Below are 18,212 nucleotides of genomic sequence, written 5' to 3' on the forward strand. Positions count from 1 at the left end.
ATCAATCCATCCACCTCTCAAACATTTTCCAACTTTTGTCTTGAACATCGTCAATATCGAGTCAAAGACACGGGTGATCATCGGACATCCGTGAGTAATATCCTGCTCTTCTCAAGGTATATAAGAACCCAACTCAAGCTGTGTTGGATAATTTCGCTTATCAGTATATCAATCAGTATCATCTCTTATCATCCATTCGACTTTCACCAGTCAACATCCACGCAAAGTCACAATCATATCATTATTCACAACATGTCATCCACATCATTCCCTAAGGAGATCCACTTCACTTCGCCTATCCCTCAGGAGGCCCAACATATCTTATCGAAAGATGCTGTCGAGTTCCTAGCGGTTTTGCATAGGACATTCGACAAGAGAAGATTGGAGTTGTTGGAAAATAGGAAAAAAGTTCAAGCGGAATTAGATCAGGTATGTCGAATGACCAACCGCTACTATGGTTCAGCAGAACTGTGTCATCTGGACTAGATGGACGGTCAATTGATGTACTGAGTTTTGTTTCGGTTTGATGGAATAGGGCAAACCACTCAGTTTCCTTCCTGAGACTAAACATATAAGAGATTCACCTTCATGGTCATGTGCGCCCCCTGCACCGGGATTAGAAGATCGAAGGTGAGTTTGAGTCAGCCCTGTCCATCTGTCACTCTGATCGCTGTCCGCCATCAATTGTCCGCTCATCTATATCGTCTACTCTCAGAGTCGAGATTACCGGTCCGACCGATCGAAAGATGGTTATCAACGCTTTAAACTCGGGTTCAAAAACTTTTATGGCTGATTTCGAGGGTGAGGGTCATCCCGCCAACCGCCGCCATTCTGCTGTAAAGACCGACATGAATTTATGATGAAAATCAAGCGAATTGACAGGTATGTCGAATGACCAACCGCTACTATGGTTCAGCAGAACTGTGTCATCTGGACTAGATGGACGGTCAATTGATGTACTGCTGTGGAAAGAAACCGTCCTTCCTGAGACTAAACATATAAGAGATTCACCTTCATGGTCATGTGCGCCCCTGCACCGGGATTAGAAGATCGAAGGTGAGTTTGAGTCAGCCCTGTCCATCTGTCACTCTGATCGCTGTCCGCCATCAATTGTCCGCTCATCTATATCGTCTACTCTCAGAGTCGAGATTACCGGTCCGACCGATCGAAAGATGGTTATCAACGCTTTAAACTCGGGTTCAAAAACTTTTATGGCTGATTTCGAGGGTGAGTGAAGTCATCCCATATCTTGACCGCCGCCATTCTGCTGTAAAGACCGACATGAATTTATGATGAAAATCTCGATATTGACCATTTCTATGTGTTATGCAGATTCGAATTCCCCCACTTGGTCAAATATGGTATTAGGCCAGGTCAACTTGTACGACGCCATCAGGTAAGTACCCATCAGATACGTGGAGCTTTCAATATCCAACCGGAGCTGACCAAGTAACACAACAGACGCCAAATTGATTTCGAGACTGGTGGAAAACAATACAAGCTCTCTGAGAAACCTGCCGTGCTCATTGTTAGGTGAGTGCTTTTCCCGGAACCACCACACCCAAGTCTTTTATATTATATTCAGTTAATTTCTACCCATATCTTATACTGACATCTCACTCTAGACCAAGAGGATGGCACCTCCCCGAACCCCGTTTACTCATCGACGGTAAACCCATTTCCGGTTCCCTGTTCGACTTCGGTCTATACTTCTTCAACAACGCCGCGGAACTTTTGAAGAGAGGTTCAGGACCTTACTTCTACTTGCCCAAGATGGAACATCACCTAGAGGCTAGATTATGGAACGATGTCTTTTCCCTGGCTACTTCTCACCTGGGTCTCCAACAGGGCTGTATCAGAGGTACTGTTTTGATTGAGACTTTACCCGCCGCGTTCCAGATGGAAGAGATCCTGTATGAGTTGAAGGAACATAGTTCGGGGTTGAATTGTGGAAGATGGGATTATATCTTCAGTTTGTGAGTGAGCCTCGCCTGAGGCATCTGAAAACCGAACCTCGGCATTTTGTCTCAAGTATCGTTCGAAACGGGATCAGAGCTGATCAAATCACTTTGCATATATCTAGCATCAAGAAACAACGAGCTCACAAAGAATGTGTTTTCCCTGATCGATCGGATGTCACTATGACTGTACCGTTCATGGATGCCTATGTCAGGTTGTTGATCCAAACATGTCACAAGTAAGTATACATTCGTTTCACTACAGTTGAACACATCTTCGGTTGCGGCAATTTGATGCTAATTCTCTCTCACCCATACAGGCGAAAGGTAGCTGCGATGGGAGGAATGTCAGCTCAAATCCCCATCAAGAACGATGCGGATGCCAACGAAAAAGCAATGGCCAAAGTACGAGCCGACAAATTAAGAGAGGTTACCGCCGGTCATGATGGTACTTGGGTAGCTCACCCAGCTTTGGTCAAAATTGCTATGGACATCTTCAACGAGAATATGAAGGGACCTAACCAAGTGAGTTGTTGTCATTGGATATATGACATGAAATACTGATATGTTTCGATGTTTCTCAGTACCATATCCGACGAGAAGATGTTACCGTCACGGATAAGCAGATTGCGGACCCATCTGTTCCTGGAAAGATCACTGAGAAGGGTGTCAGAGATAACGTTTCTGCGTGAGTGTTGATGTTGCTCGAGTAATCTCCTCGAGATTATGTGCAGGACTGACCATTATTCTTTCAACTCGATGTAGTGCTCTCTCGTACTGTGCTGCATGGATCTCTGGAAATGGTTGTGTACCTATCAACTACTTGATGGTGAGTTTATCTCCTGCATTTTCTCAGGGATGCAATGTACAACCCCAGCACATCATAGTCTCTCATTTCGGAAGAGATGCTCATGTACTACTTATTGTTCATAGGAAGACGCAGCCACCGCCGAAATCGCCCGAGTCCAACTCTGGCAATGGGTAAAATATTCTTCCAAGACGGATTCAGGCAAGACCATTACTCCAAGTTACCTTCAAACCATCTTCTCGGAGGAATCATCCAAAGTATCCAAGTTACCTGGAATCGACCCTTCACACGTCAAGATTGCGTCGGAGTACATGAGCTCACAGGTCAAAGCTGAATGGCCTAGTGATTTCCTCACGTCGGATTTATTGGTTCATTTAGAAGGTGTTGGGACCGTTGGAGGAGCTACGAAGAAAAGTAATTTGTAAATAAGCCAAGTAGCAACATAGGCTAGTACTGAGTTGAAAATCGAAAAGGGGTTAGATTGGACTTGATCTGACATATTGATTATTGATCTTGTTATGGGATCGGTCAAAAGGTGTTTAGTATGAGGTATGGTGTATGGAGGGCCGAGTGAAGTATTGTATTTAATATCAATATCAATATGACTTTGAATATGAATTTATCGTATCATATCATATTGAAGCCCAAAGACTAGACGATAATGTCTCGATTGGGAATATCCATATCTAAAAAAAAACTCCAGGTCAAATCCTATACCAGCAGTCGGATCGATGACATACATACAATAAAACACCAAAAAAAAGTGCGTTTGTTATAGAATCATAGCAATACGGACGATCAGACAGACGATTATACCCCCCTTCCCTGATCAATCAAGCCCAGCGATCGTCCCATTTTTGACTAATGAGATAGACTGATCGTCCTCATCCTTCGATGAACGTTTGGTTCCAACGTGATCCGATAGCCTATCATTCTAGTCATTATACTGGAATACTCCCTACTCCCCATCCAACATTATAGCTAAGAATTCATCCAGGTTGATCTCTCCATCTTGATCTAGGTCAAATTCATCAATCATCGCTTGTCTATGTGGTTGGTGGGGAGGTGAGAGATTCGAAAGTATAAGTGAATGTTGTGCGAATTATAGGTGATATTTGGATTAATGAAAGAAAGATATCGGATAAATTGATCCAGATTCGATGATGACAGACGCAAATTGACAAAGTCAGTCGTCAGTCAAGAGTTCTTTGCCATCTCCATAACACAATATCATAGATCGTATTGGTTCACTTACAATTCCTCTTCACCCAGATTCTCACCCAACTCCCTAGCTACCCTCTTCAGGTTCTTCAAACTTATCCTACCTGTTCGGTCGTCATCGAATAATTCGAACGCCCTTCGAAGTTCTGTCTCGGGATTACGCGAAAGGATCTTTTCCGTCACTAGATGGAATGGATGAAGTCAGCCTTCCTCTGTCTTATACAGAAATCGAACTCGAACTAGATCAAATCAAGTATATTGCACTGTACTACTATCTTAGAGAACTCTCGTGAAATATCCCATGTAAGATTTCAAGGTAAAGCATAATACGATATTGAGATTTTCAAGATACACTACACTCACTTATCCTCTCAAACGCCTGGAAGTCCATCAACCCATCCTCCCCTCCATGATCCTTCAACAACTTCATCACTTCCGATTTCTTCATATCGAACCCTAAAGCTCTCATGGATACTTTCAATTCGTGATAATCTATCGCCCCATCTTTATCTACGTCAAATAACTCAAAGGCCTCTTTGATCTCTCCTCTTTGATCTTCCGTCAACGAGGAAGCCAAGCCATTGGCTCGATGCTGGTTATTCGTGGAAGAGGTGGTAGGGTGTATCTGATTGGCGGTGGAAGATGATGGGCCGCCTAGGATTGGCGTCCGACGAGGTTTCGGTTTGGTATAGTGGGACATTGATAGATGTATGGCTCTCTAGTGATTGTTGTGTTGTTGGGTGTCTATACGATAGCAGGTATTCCGTGTTGATGTGATGGGTATATGAATACTCGCAATGTTCACATTCATGTTCATGTTCATGTTCATGTTGTTTCTCTTTCACGCGTAGCTCAAGAGTCTTAGCGCACGGATCATCATCGCGTCGCACACATGCCTCACACATGGTTCAGCCGATTTAAATTTACGTAAGGTCCAACCTCCACATTTACAGATCTTCCGCTTAACGAGTAGGCCCAGATGACCGCGAGTGACTTTGACTTTGCCTTTTTTTCGAAACGAGCGATTAACTTATTCGAGTGACAAGATGTAACGATGACCCTCGGACCTGAACCAGAGATACAAGTCATACAATATAGCAACAACATTCTGCGATATAATATCTGTTTACATTCTCTTTGACTTATATGAAAGATCATCCCACTGCTTGGACTGCTCAGCATGGCCCCTCCTACCGACTTCTTCTCCTCGCTTCGACCCAAATCTAGATCCCGGCGTCATGGCAAAGGCTCCGAGACACTCAAGTCTAGTGGGACGACATATACGCTCAACAATTGGGTGGATCTGGACCATAATGGGAGAGCAAATCATATCAATATCAACGATACCCAACATCATCCATATGATCACGAGACAGAGAGGCACAATGTATCAAGGATGAATGAGAATGAGGAAAATATCGATCCTAGGTCAGGGAGCAGAAAGTCAAGTGGGAGTAAGTTGAAGAGAAGGAGTATGATGTTACTTAGAATGGTCGAGAGGAAGACTTCCTCGAATAGGAATAGAGAGGAAGACAAGGACGAGTTGAAGAGATCTATCAGACATCCTACGATGGATAGCACTTTGTTATATGAAGGTAGTACCGCTGGACCTTCCAAGGTGAGTACAATATCGCATCTCTCGTCTCCAATTGAAAATACTCCCATGTCGATGTATGACATGATTTTCCCCCTTCAGATTCATTGAGTAGTACTTCGTTCACTCCCGCATGGCAGAAGACCAAGCTGACTTTCCGATTGCATCATACAGTCCAACCTATCATCCACTCCTCCCCACACACCCCTCACCACCCCCTCTCTCCCTTCCAATCCCTATCATCCCTTTCATCCTCAAACCCATCCCACGCCAAACCAGGCAGAATACCCAGGATGGATTGGCGACTCCGACTCATCAGGTAATCGCACGACTCTAAAACCTCATCGATCGAAAGTCCCTTTCAATACCCCTGAAGATAGTCCGCTGGGTATATTCGACGTGAATAGGAATATTCATTTGAACCATACAAACTCACCTGGCAAGACACATAATGGGCGGAAGGGGAAGATGACGTACGAGGAGCTGTTGGATCTGCCATTACCTTTACCAAACGGGCAACCAAGTAGGTATCATCACTCACCAGCATGGCATCTTCAAGATTACGAAGGATCACAAAATTCGGTATATCACCAACGGAGCAGCTCTTCTAACCATCAAGAAGAATCAGACGGTGGGATTATAAATTTTGACAATTTGGTTTTACAAGATCAGGATGATCGACCAATACCCAACCTATTCGAATCTTCCTCTGCACTAGAGGCATTATGGGAATACGGTTCATCCACTTCTTCATGCTCTTCACTAGCAATGGCCAAATCAACTAAAGACCTGGACCTGGAAGTTGATTTGGATTTAGATATAAATGCCGAGGAATACCCATTACCTCCCGGTATGGGATTATCAAACTTGCCTACCGAAATGTCATTAACGAAGATGGACATACCACCTCAACATCCTAAGACTACAGCCAAATCCATAAAGTCTTCACGAAGATCTAATCTCAATATCAACAACGATTTATCTTCACCTTTGAGTGATACTTTCTCCCTCGAAGAAGAAGAGGAGGAGGAGGAGGAAGAAGAACCAGAGATCAAAGCAGCTATCAAATATAGGATTCCTCTCAAGTATCAGAAAGAGGAAATACGTTCGAATTTTAGTACCGAAGATGTAATTTAGCTTTGGTCGGTCAGAAAAATCCCAACGATAGATACTATTTTTAGTAATAGGCCTAACTCAACCTAACAATTCCACTCATTTGCGCTCCGTCTCAGCTTTTTCCTTTTTCAGATACAAGTTATCATGATTTTGGTAACTTTCTTCATGTCATATCGTGTCTGGTTGAATCGAAAGTTCATCCCAAATCAATCATACACACCCACCCACACACAATATGGACTTTGTACTTTGTTCTGCTTCATCCTGTCAATTGTACAGGCCTGACCTTCTTATCATATTGTCATTTTCATCTCCCTCGATCCATCATTCCGCATATACCGTATCCTGTATCATATCAGTACCGCATATCTCAATTCCATCATGCATGTGTCTTATCTTTTTCAAACAGACCAACAGACTTCTGGTCAAATTGACTGCACCTCGCATTTCACACATCAAGCAAGAATGATTCAGTATAACGATACTGTTCTGTAGACTGGCGACACCACATGACATGATACGAGATACATGAACGACATGAACTATATATATATATATAACCGAGCTCGAATTCGAACTCAAACTCATCGATATTATACTATATTACACTGATCTATACAAAGTACAAAATACCTTTCTTCCAATTCCCGACTTTACCGTTAACTATACTCCTCATCATGTTGATTTGAATGAACATTTTACATTTTGTATCATTCACCCCCCATTTCATAAGCGTAAGAATCATGAGACTAATCGATATTCTCGTTATTTTCTTTTCATCTTCTTCCATCGTCATCATCTTCTTGGTTTTTTCATTATTCGTGATTTGATGCTTCTACTGTTTTCCGTGTTTGTTTTCAGTTGATACAGTTGAGTTCTGGTGAAACATGTGACATATAATAAAAGGATGCCCTTTTCTCTAATTCAACATTCGCTTGGCTTTTCTCCACCATCTTTTATACCATTTCCGCTTGATTACCAACGGCACTTGGCCAGGTTGAGCAGGTACAGGCGGATAGGCATTTCCAGCTGTGTTTCTATCTCCTCCAGCTCCAACGTGATAACCAGCCGCAGTCTCAGTCGGACCTTGACCTTGGTCGCTTGTGGGTTGTTCGAGATTTGCAGTAGTCCCAACATCAACAACACTTCCATCCGTGGTTTGCTCTGAAGGAGCTGGTCGTTCAGTGTGGGTTTGAGTAGAAGATGAGGGTTCCTGAGGTTGATGTGTCCCTGCGCTAAGTTGATCGCCCGTCTTCGCACCCTTCGTATCGACCGGAGTATCTTTATCGACCGGAGTAGGTGGTCTCTCTCCGATAGGAGAGGTAGAAGCAGCACTTGCCGTACTTGCCGCAATTCTCTCCCTTTTAATCTGTCTCTCTCTTTCCGCTATTATATCTGCAGAAGCATCCAGAGACTGTCCAATCGATTCCATCGGTTCTTCATAAGGACGGGGAATCATCGTGATGGATTCGGATGTAGGCATTGTGCCGTGTGATTCATGGGTAGACATGCCTTCACCAGATCCCTCGGAGATAGTTGAAAGACCACCCATCGACCCATGAGGTGTTTCTGAGTCAAAGGTCGATCGTGGATCTAGAGAGGAACATTGTTCGGGCACATTCGGAGGATGAATGAGCTGTCTGGATGTCGTCAGGGGTCCAGGTGATGTACCTCCGGATGAGAGTGGGGACCCTTTTGGTGAGCTGACATCGCCTTGGGGCGGGGTGATGCTTCGTTCTAAGCGGCGTTTACATCAGCACGATTGCACAACGTCGATCTCGCGATATGCAGAGAACACTCACCTGGGATGGGCCTGGCTGACCCAACCAATCCTTCAAAAAGAGATCGTGTGGTGCCAGATGTACCCGACGGACCCGCCGAAACTTCTGTTGCTTCCTCTTGTTCCTTCTTCTTTCGTTCTTTCGTACTTTCGCTGTTTTCTGTACCTTCTCTTTCTGCCACACCAGCGGCCGGCTGTGGTCGAATAGAATGAGGATTGTCCGTGCTTTCTGCCAAAGTTGATCTGGGAAGACTAGAGCTTCCAGGCTGACCCGCGCCTAGAGGTGAGGCTGGAGCAGCATTGGCACCAGGAATTGGTCTGACGACAGTTCCTAGGACTGTTTGAGTAAGCGGTTGGTCCAGGAATGGCGGTGAAGGCGGTTGCAATGGGGTGTTTCCACTGTTATCACCTGACGATCTCAACATACCTTCATCTGATCTTCCAGCTATGGGTAATTCTAGAACATTTTGTGGTGGACCAGTTCCAGGAGTTTGTGCACCTTTACCGAAAGTCTTTCCACTAGTTCCCGAAGCAGACTTGACCACCTCGGAAGTAGGAATACCAGTATGAGTAGGAAGAGAGTCTTCGTTAGTCTCAAAAGGGGAGTCCTCGGTAGAGTCGGGAGGTAAGATGGTTGATTCAGGTCTACCAGAGCTTGAATCTGGTCGAGATCGAGGAGGAGGTTTAAGGGATAGGTACGCTGCGATGAGTGGATCTCTGTTGGAATCTGGAAATGATTTCGGTTTCTTTCTGGGACCAATCAGTGGCCAAATGCTAGATGATGATTTGTTTGATGGATTAGTTGATCCCCGAAGTGAGCTGTTCTCCGAGTCTCGAGCCGCAGATAATGGGTTCTGTTGAGGTTGAGTTTGACCGGTTTCCGAAGTGCTTCCATCGACAAAGGCCCCAGTAACATTGCCAGTAGTAGGTACAGGTTGATCTCCATTATCACTCTTAGGTGGTCTTTGACCGCTACCGTTACCTCCACCTGCTGGTGGACTTGCACCACCATCACCACCACCAGGTCCTGGTCCTCCACTGCCATCCCCAACACCACCACCATCTCGTGGCCTTCTATGACCAGAACTCTTCTTTTTCCCCTTTCCTTTAGCTCTATCTTTACCTTTTCCCTTGCCGCGGCTCTCGCTACTTTCTTCGCTTCGCTCTTCATCGTCGTTTCCTGCGGAGACAGCCTCTTCTACTCTTCTTTCCGCTTCCTCGACTTTAGGCTTGATGCATGGAAGAAGAAACTCGGATAGTCTGATCAATCTGCTATCACGAGAACCTATATTCCCACCTGGACCTTGATCACTTGATCTTTCCATCGCCGTGGTTTGTTTGAGACGAGGAGCCCTCCAATCGCAACACCATGCCTCTCGCTCTTCCTCGAGCTGTTCTAGCGTTCTCGGTCCAGTAGATGGTCCAGGTGCGGGGGGTTGTGCAGATGTGGAGGGAATAGTCGGGACAGCCGATGTAGCGGTCGTCGCAGTTGTATGAGTTCCACCTTCAGTCAAAGATAAACCCCTAGCTCGTCTTCCTTCAACTAAGCTTGGATCTTGAAAAATCGTCGTAGGGCTTTCACCTTGAGTCCTTGTGGCAGAGGTATCGGTTTCAGATCGGTTTCTCGAGTATCGGAAAAGGTCCCGAAGCTTGTCCATCCACAAGACATCACTAGTAGAGCGTCTCAACGGTTGAGAAGGAGGATGAGAAGGATCAGCGGATGGTCCAGTAGCGACTGTCTCAGGTGGAGCTGAAAGTCGTCTCGGTGTTGATGGCCTTTCGGTGCCCGGGAGGTCGTGACCGGCTTCACCAGAGGGACCGGTAAATTGTCCCGGACTATGTTCAGTCATAGGTGAAAAAGTGGGTGTTAGAGCTGATGATTGCGCAAGCTTCGAGTCCCCTCGACTGGGTGAGTTCGGGACCGCAGAAGGCTCGACGTCGTAGCCTAGCGCATTATGCTGCTCAGGTGGCGTGCTGATAACTGTTCCTTGTGCTGAAGTTGGAGAGGCGATTTCTCCCTGAGCGGTAGGGGGAGTAGTAAGCGAAGAAGAATGGGGATCATCACTTCTTTCAGTATCACTTCCAAAGCTTCGTTGCCTTTCTGGCGGTCCAGCTTGAGGTGTGACTGGGTTATGAGTGTTACCTCGCAGTTTTGAGGAGAACAGCAGGTTGAAAACTTTCAGACTACCTCTCTTGATCATCCAGAACGGTTTGGTATACCATTTTACGGGAGAGGTGATACCTTGCACTTTCAAGCTAGGATTGGAAGGTGTTGTTACTCGTCCAGAGGGAGGCTTTGGATGAACCGGGCTATTTTTGGGAGGTCGGTATTTCAAAATAGGCACTGTCGCTTTACTTCCTTTATAAGTGGCAGACTCTTGCTCTGGAAAATGTAACAATATCATCAGTTACATCATGAACAAGTTGTGAGGAGGGAAGTCCTCACCTTCAGAGTTACGCTCGTCGGATGGTTCATCGGTCTGCTGTCCAAGGATGCTTCCGATCTGCTGACCTGTCGAAGGGTCAGCGTCGGAAGACGGTTCGAAATGGCTACCTCCTCTCAACCTGAGCTTTCGTTCCGACTGGGTATAACCTTGAAGGAATAAAGCGGTAATGGGCAATTCCAAAGAGTATGAGGGAACTGCAGGATCATCTGGTTCCGCTGCTTTAGCGATCTTGATAGTTTCTGCTGAAGATCGACGAGAGAGGATGTCATCTTGTTGAGTTGCAGCTTCTCCTTCGGCAGCCGCCTTTTGAGCAGCTAAGAACTCGGCTCGCTTCTGAGCAAAGTCCGGTAAGACAATCGGAGGATCGTCTGGGAGTGATACGAGGGGAGCTAGGATGAATCAAAAGGCAAGTCAGTTAAACAGCATCAGGTGGGCGGAACGTATCAGTGATGTAACCTACCCCTTTTCCTATACCTGTGTTGGTCGCTCAAGTTGGCTTTTCTCAGGTCTGTTGAGCGAGAAGAATGTCAGTACTTGACTGGCTTCAGCTTGTATAAAAGTCACTTACCTTCGAACTCTCCATATCCGTGCCATCTATCAAGTGTCTCAGAGAAGCCACCACCCCTCAGTCGCATATGATCTTTAGGTTCATCTTCAACCTCCATCTCGTGTTGATGTTGAACATCCTGGCCCTGAGGGATATCACTGTCATCCGAAAATTGGGGAGATGTAGGTCCGCTCGGTACAGGTCGATGTACGTGTCCATGCCCATGTTCATGTTCGATATGGAAAGTAGGTGATGACATCTCTTCTTGATTAGTTTGGGTGGGTGGTGAGAAATCTCTCGAGATGGGTGTACGAGGTGCGTCAGGGGGTGAACGACCTTCCATCTCTTGTGCTGAGGGTAGAGATGTATATTGTTGTTGAGGAGTTTGATCAATGTTTATATCCATATCCATAGACGATCCTTCTCGGGCGTCTGGTCGATTGTTACCTTCACCTTCTTCGGGAATACGAGTGATACATCTCTCTTGATTAGTTGACCCTTCCATATCATCGTTGGTATCAACGGCGACAGAAGATCTTCTTGAGCCATTATCACCATGAACGTCGTTCTGTGCACCAGATGGTCCAGCGGAAGGAGGTGGAGTATAGACTTCTTTACCTTCAAGAGGTTGAAGTCGCTCATCGACCTCCTGTTCTGGTAAGATTGTTCGAGCTGGTCGAGTAGATGTAGTGGTGATGGGCGTGGGATCTGGTGCTCTCCCGCCTGGAAGAGGATCGGGTGCGGTAGATCGACCGGTGGATATTCGTAAGGATGGATGACGGGAGCGAGGGGGATCGGGTGGATCGGGGGATGGTGGCATTATGATGGTGGATCAATGATTATGTTGGGGGTATATACGTGGAAGAGAGATAGACTGGGTGGGTCAAGCGTGGTTTGATCACGGGTCGAGTGGAGAGTGAAAGGAGAGTGAAGATCCAAGTGGTAGAAGGATGCAAGGAGTTACGAGATTACCGAAAATGTCCTGGGTATGATAAGGCAAGACGGATGAATGAAAGATGGGGATAAGAGGAATTGGGATGAATCGGAGAGAGATTTTGTCAAAGTGTATAACGAATACGAATAGACGATGGACGTAGCGTGGGAAAGAAGGGAAAACCAAAGAGAGAGAGAAGCGAGTAAGAAGAGTGTGAGTGTGACAGTGCGAAAAGTAGACAATCGGTCAACATCAAGTCAGTAAATCAGTGAATCAGTCAATCAGTAAAAGCTAACCACCGTCTCACGTCAGCTCACGTCAGCTCGACTTAACTCTATACATAACCCGTTTCTCCCTAAAGGCATCTTTCGTCATGCAATTTTGCACACCATTGTCCGATATCACCGTCGGGGGTCTACATTACTTAATTTTGAATATGCATCGACTTTCACTTGCTCAGTACCCTCGATGATGAGATGAGATCGAATGTTAATTCCTTGTTGCTGACGGAAAGGATGGATGGTTTGATGCGATACTCCGATACAGTACACATCGGGTTACTACAGATTCAATTCATGATGTTGTCAAGTCTTGCTATCAACCTTCTTCAATATATCAGTAACTCAGTAGAACTGCAGTATCTCCACTTTAGAGTCCCACTTACCTCTATGCATCCATTTCATCAATATACTCCTACTACCATACTATCACGCAACTGTCCACTTTTGGAATTGAATGATCGAGAATGGCAACTTTCCATTCCGCCGGGTTTAAATGGGGTACTGAAATAATTGGTCAGATCTTTTCGTTATTTTGACTTTTCTTCGTCCTCCTCACAGTCAACTTGAATAAAGATCAACTTCCATCTTGTTCTCGTACACGCCATTCTCATTACCCGTTGTACACTAGAGACTAGCAAAGATGCCATCAGGAAATTTCAGATTCAAAGTTCGACCAAGGAAGGGTGAGTAGTGCTGTTGCCCATCCTCATGAAATCAGTTTACAACCAAAGATGCTGATCATTTTTCCATCTATCCGAATATATGTTCATCGAACCATTACGATATATTTTCCTTACCACGATCACAACCATTCATATCAATCATGATCCCCTCACTCTATTACCAACAATCTATTCACATCGTGCTCACTTCCATCCGGTCAATCGCTGGTGACAGACCAAATCATCGTCCCTTGCGCTCCTGAACTCACCACCCTCTTGGCATGTTTCGCAACGACCGGTGATCTCAGGCATACAGCGGCATGTGCGGATTCAGCCAAAGCCTTGCAGAATTGTATGAGCAATAGGCATGTGGCTGGTGGCAAGGGGAAGAGCTCGGTGAGTGTGTATTTCGTAGTGGACTGAGGATTGCAGGAGGTGGTATAGAAATCGATGGGAGGGGATGAAATTGGGTTTGCAGACGAATGATTCGGAAACTTGTGTGTAGGAAGGAGGAGATGGATTATAAGATGGTCTTATACCTTATACCCTATGCCTGATAGTGAAAGAAGATTGGATTGTACAACGATAATATGATAAGATGAGGAGAGAGAAGTTAGATTGAAAGGGCATCTCCTTCGTCCTCGAGCTATCCTTCCTCTTCACAAGGAAATATATTACACCTGAACGAAAACGAATGGATGCTAATGGATCTATTGCGTTTGCTTTGTATTACAGATCAATCACTTATTAGGCAAGATCAGACGATAATCACCCCCAATCATCCCATCTTCTCATACCACCTTCTCTCATCGCGAGCCACAAGCATATTATGGGAAACTCCCCCAACCCATGGATATTGGCTGTTCGCTTCATTGTAACATCATACCATATCATGTATATACCCACTATGCATCGGACATATCAATCAAATGTCATTGTCGTACCTCAACATCAATCATCACTGCTCAACCATAGGCCAGTATCTCACTCGGAAGACATGAAAGTGCATATATGTGTATACGCATATACCAGATCTAATCTATCTTTACAGTACCAAATCAACTGATCTTTTCTATTCCGTTATCCCATCCCATCCCCTCATCTCATGTACTTCACAACTTAGAACCTTTCTCCCCAGTTGATTTCTTGGCCCTTTCCATCATCTCCTTCAATTCCTCCGCCGCTGCGCAAAGTGCATCACCGAATTTCTCAGCATCATTATTCTTGGTGGTTATACACCATGTGATTTTATCGTCCAAGATAGAGTACGAAAGTCCATAGCCATCTTCGACGACTATACTCATACAAATTCATATATCAGCACTGTAACTCTTTTACTACCTCACTACCTCATTGGCAAAATCCTCTAAGTAGTTGATCTATGTCCTATTCAAATCAAAAAGCTGAAGAGCAAAACTTTCACTCACCCTCGCCATAACCCCACCCATCCAACAATTTACTGCTCAACTGACTCGTACTCAATTCCCAATGCCCACTCCTCAACCCAGCTTTATCCGTGAATACCTCTGGTACCGTCTCTCCTTGTGTGGTATTTACCAATTTCTTTAATCCGAACAAATGTCTATCTACTCCCTGAGCATCCGCGGCCCAAGACGAATATTGAATATGTCTTTCGATTGCTTTGCGGAACTTTCCTTCTCTTTCCGTATCTTTCGCGTTGGAACCTAACATCGCCTCGCAGAATTCTTTAGATTGAGAGGAAGCAGATCGGATGACCTCGGTACGACCCAATAGGAATTTACGTGTCTGACATGACTCGTAGGTGATTCCAGGTCGACCGAACTGTCGATGGAAAGCAAGTTGTTTTACCATTTGGACCCATCCGTCCGGTGAGACTTTATGCGTTTTTATCAAGTTTTTACCATACCCTTCGAAGACGACCATCTGAAAACAAGAAAATGTATATGAGTGAATGTAATTCTCTAAAAGTACAGATATAGTCCAATCCCATGGGAAAACCACAATGAGATCCGAGTAAAACAAAACAGAGTATAATTGACATCATTCATAGATGTATCGGTGCTAAGAACTCACCTTTAGATCCTGTAACCCCATCTCTTCGCCAAAACCCTTTCTCGACTTCTCCACGATGCCTTTCAATTTTTCATCCAATACAAATTCCACTTCTTCAGGTTTGGGCATGGGATCTTTCGATTTCTCGTTTTCGGGAAGTTCCAGCGGTATCTTACCAGCTTGAAGTGAAGCTAGCGTGAACTCGTTGAGTCGCAGCGTAGGTGTTCCATCCAACATCGAGTCTAAGATAGAGAGTTTAATATTAATACCTCAGTAATCGATTGAAACAAGGCGATGATTAAGTACATAGATTGTACAGCAAATAGAGGTCTTGAGAAAATGAATAGCTAACTCACGTTCACCATTGAATCCTGATTCTCCATCAGCATCCACGATGATCTGATGTTTATCGAACCATCTGTTGAATCCCTTTCCAGCAGGTGATCTATCGTGTCCACCAGCCCAAAGTGACCATGCTCTCGAGTCATCCGTAGTGGGTGCGGGTCCATCATCTAGACATACAAGGAGAATGGCGGAATCAATAGTATCGATGGAGGATTTGTTGCTTGGTGAGAGGGAGATTAGGTGGTCTCGAGCCTGATGATGTACAAGTCAAATCAGCATGACGACAAAAGGTTTGCATTACATACCACCGGGATAGGTAAAATAAGATTGCAGACAAAGGATGAAATGAACAATCATACTCACATCAGTCCATATATCTCGATTATCACTAGTCAAAATCCCCAACCCATTACCTCCTTTTGCATCTGCAATTTTCTTAATCTCTTTGAAAGCATTGATCAGATCCTGTTTACCTCTACCTTTCGTATCCACTTTGAAATACCTGTTGTTCCTTAGTACGACTATATGATGGTGGTCTGGTCCATGATTGACTGGTAGGTCGGCTGGTTTCGTTGGTGTTCTAACCGCGTTGAATCTGATATGAAACGAAGAGTCAGCTGAGGAATGAATACAGGGAAAAGCTTAGCTCACAGGTATTGATACGAATTCATACATAATGGTTGACCTTTGACTTTTTCAGGTTCTAGTATTTCGCTATAATGTGGAATCCACCATATCAGCTAAAGTCAGACATGTGTATATCACCAACAAAAAAAAAACGATATCAACCTAGAGAGAAGAATTACTCACCTATCAACCAATTTCTTGAACTCTACTGTAGCTCTCACCAGTTCCGCCGCTCTTTCCTCTTGACTCGCCCCCTGTCCTAATCCTCTCTTGTGGATATAGAAATAACTGACATCAGGGATGATTCGACCTCTATAACCCATATAGGCAGTATCATTCCACCATTCGCTCAACCATGATTCCTTCTCTTTCGATCGATCTTCTAATCTTTTTTGAAGTACTTTTGAGAAATCGCTCTTCAAGAAGGATTTCACCAACCCCTCGTTTCGGGTGTAGTCCTCGGTGGTAAGGAGCGGTTTGAGCGTCTCGAGGTATTTGTGGAATGTCGAATTGAGAGTTGGGACAGGCAGATGAGGGAGGGTAGACTGTGAGGCGTATAGGGGTTTGGCACTGGTGGAAGATGATCGCTTGGGGGGATTGGATATGGACATTGTTGATGACTACTCCAGGAGAATCATTAGCTCAACCATTCCTTCTTAGTAAAGAAATGGATGTGAGAGGTCATACTCACTCTTACACCCGGCAACGCTGTGATGGACCGAGAGATACGTGGGAATGAAGAAGCTGGGTATTGTCGAATGAGCATTGGATGGGATGTCAGATTTATTCGGTGTATGTTGATGTTTTTTTCAAGAATGGCTGTTCACGATCTTGCCGACATTCTTGATGTTATATAGCTAGAGGGGAGTAGTAGTAAAGTGAATCAACATGAATTGATGAGTTTGCTGGTCGTGCCGGTGGCCGGTTTCACTTTGACTTTGTATTCCAATTACCCACCTCATCATACCCTTACACCCGGTAAAAGCGTGGACTCATATAACCGATTTGATTCCGACCAACACCGAATTCACCATTCACCGGGCTTAAGCGATGCTCGATTCATCATCCATCCTATCCCCAGCGATCCAATCCACCTGCGCAATCGAAATAACAGCGGATCATGATAGCTGACAGCGGATTATAACAGCTGGTCATGAAGATCCGCTGTTCGTAGGTTGATCAGATTAATTAAGCATCCCCACCGAAAACATTGCAAGTAAGATGTTTCTTGGATAGATTATGGTCTTGTATGTTGTTATGCTACTTTGATCAAGTAGGATCCAATTCATTACCATCTAGGCATAGTCGTTTTATCTACCTATCCATACACCTCTCATCGAGATGGATGAAATAGCAGTGCTCAATCGAATCTTCTCTATGACAGTACCCGTAAATATGTACGCTACTTATTCGCACTACCAACCGTGTACCACGTTTTTGAATTTTTAAGAAAACCCAGATAGACCAGACCAAACGTAAACGCGGGGTAAACAATGCAATAGAGAGTAGTGTGCGGGGTTGATTTCTTTTTCGTCACTGTCTTTGCGGATTTCGAAACACAGCCTCGATAAAACGATTGGATTTTATTGAACAATTAAACTCTTCCCAGTTTCACATGTAACATGCGATCATAGACAGACTTATGCAATTAATTGTATTGGATCATTCAAGAAGCATGGCAAGCCAAAGCCAAGCCAAGCCAGATACATATCATATCATAGTATACAATTAACGAATCTTGATGATTATAGCATTGTAGCTTCTTCAACATAACACACGACGCACGGACCGTTTGCACACATCGACCACGTATCAAAGGGTTGTTGGGAATAAAGGAGTGAAAAAGATTAGGGAAAAA

The 18,212-nt window shown here is 44.7% G+C and overlaps 6 protein-coding genes across 6 annotated transcripts; 3 read left to right on the forward strand and 3 right to left on the reverse strand.

The window, feature by feature from the left end:
* Window positions 1–252: 252 nt before the first annotated feature.
* Window positions 253–3,191, forward strand: V865_004482 (malate synthase A; the record flags this gene model as incomplete). The annotated part of the gene is made up of 11 exons (XM_066228262.1): window positions 253–429; window positions 536–630; window positions 716–801; window positions 1,333–1,396; window positions 1,462–1,533; window positions 1,626–1,976; window positions 2,084–2,197; window positions 2,279–2,483; window positions 2,543–2,646; window positions 2,724–2,787; window positions 2,892–3,191. 11 exons carry the CDS (start codon window positions 253–255, stop codon window positions 3,189–3,191), a joined length of 1,632 nt encoding a protein of 543 aa, XP_066084359.1.
* Window positions 3,192–3,724: 533 nt separating this feature from the next.
* V865_004483 (uncharacterized protein) lies at window positions 3,725–4,687 on the reverse strand (the record flags this gene model as incomplete). The annotated part of the gene is made up of 3 exons (XM_066228263.1): window positions 3,725–3,812; window positions 4,022–4,169; window positions 4,351–4,687. The coding sequence occupies 3 exons, from the start codon at window positions 4,685–4,687 to the stop codon at window positions 3,725–3,727; spliced, it is 573 nt and encodes a 190-aa protein (XP_066084360.1).
* Window positions 4,688–5,167: 480 nt separating this feature from the next.
* On the forward strand, window positions 5,168–6,718 carry V865_004484 (uncharacterized protein; the record flags this gene model as incomplete). The annotated part of the gene is made up of 2 exons (XM_066228264.1): window positions 5,168–5,605; window positions 5,756–6,718. 2 exons carry the CDS (start codon window positions 5,168–5,170, stop codon window positions 6,716–6,718), a joined length of 1,401 nt encoding a protein of 466 aa, XP_066084361.1.
* Window positions 6,719–7,616: 898 nt separating this feature from the next.
* On the reverse strand, window positions 7,617–12,291 carry V865_004485 (uncharacterized protein; the record flags this gene model as incomplete). Its single annotated transcript, XM_066228265.1, has 5 exons — window positions 7,617–8,434; window positions 8,500–10,860; window positions 10,924–11,313; window positions 11,385–11,432; window positions 11,493–12,291. The coding sequence occupies 5 exons, from the start codon at window positions 12,289–12,291 to the stop codon at window positions 7,617–7,619; spliced, it is 4,416 nt and encodes a 1,471-aa protein (XP_066084362.1).
* A 1,035-nt stretch (window positions 12,292–13,326) lies between these two features.
* Window positions 13,327–14,116, forward strand: V865_004486 (uncharacterized protein; the record flags this gene model as incomplete). The annotated part of the gene is made up of 3 exons (XM_066228266.1): window positions 13,327–13,369; window positions 13,584–13,744; window positions 14,084–14,116. The coding sequence occupies 3 exons, from the start codon at window positions 13,327–13,329 to the stop codon at window positions 14,114–14,116; spliced, it is 237 nt and encodes a 78-aa protein (XP_066084363.1).
* Window positions 14,117–14,460: 344 nt separating this feature from the next.
* V865_004487 (uncharacterized protein) lies at window positions 14,461–16,965 on the reverse strand (the record flags this gene model as incomplete). The annotated part of the gene is made up of 7 exons (XM_066228267.1): window positions 14,461–14,642; window positions 14,776–15,253; window positions 15,404–15,624; window positions 15,739–15,979; window positions 16,091–16,322; window positions 16,379–16,441; window positions 16,538–16,965. The coding sequence occupies 7 exons, from the start codon at window positions 16,963–16,965 to the stop codon at window positions 14,461–14,463; spliced, it is 1,845 nt and encodes a 614-aa protein (XP_066084364.1).
* Between the last annotated feature and the right edge of the window lie 1,247 nt (window positions 16,966–18,212).

The sequence above is a fragment of the Kwoniella europaea genome, chromosome 1 (assembly GCF_036810445.1).
Source record: "Kwoniella europaea PYCC6329 chromosome 1, complete sequence".
NCBI lineage: Eukaryota > Fungi > Basidiomycota > Tremellomycetes > Tremellales > Cryptococcaceae > Kwoniella > Kwoniella europaea.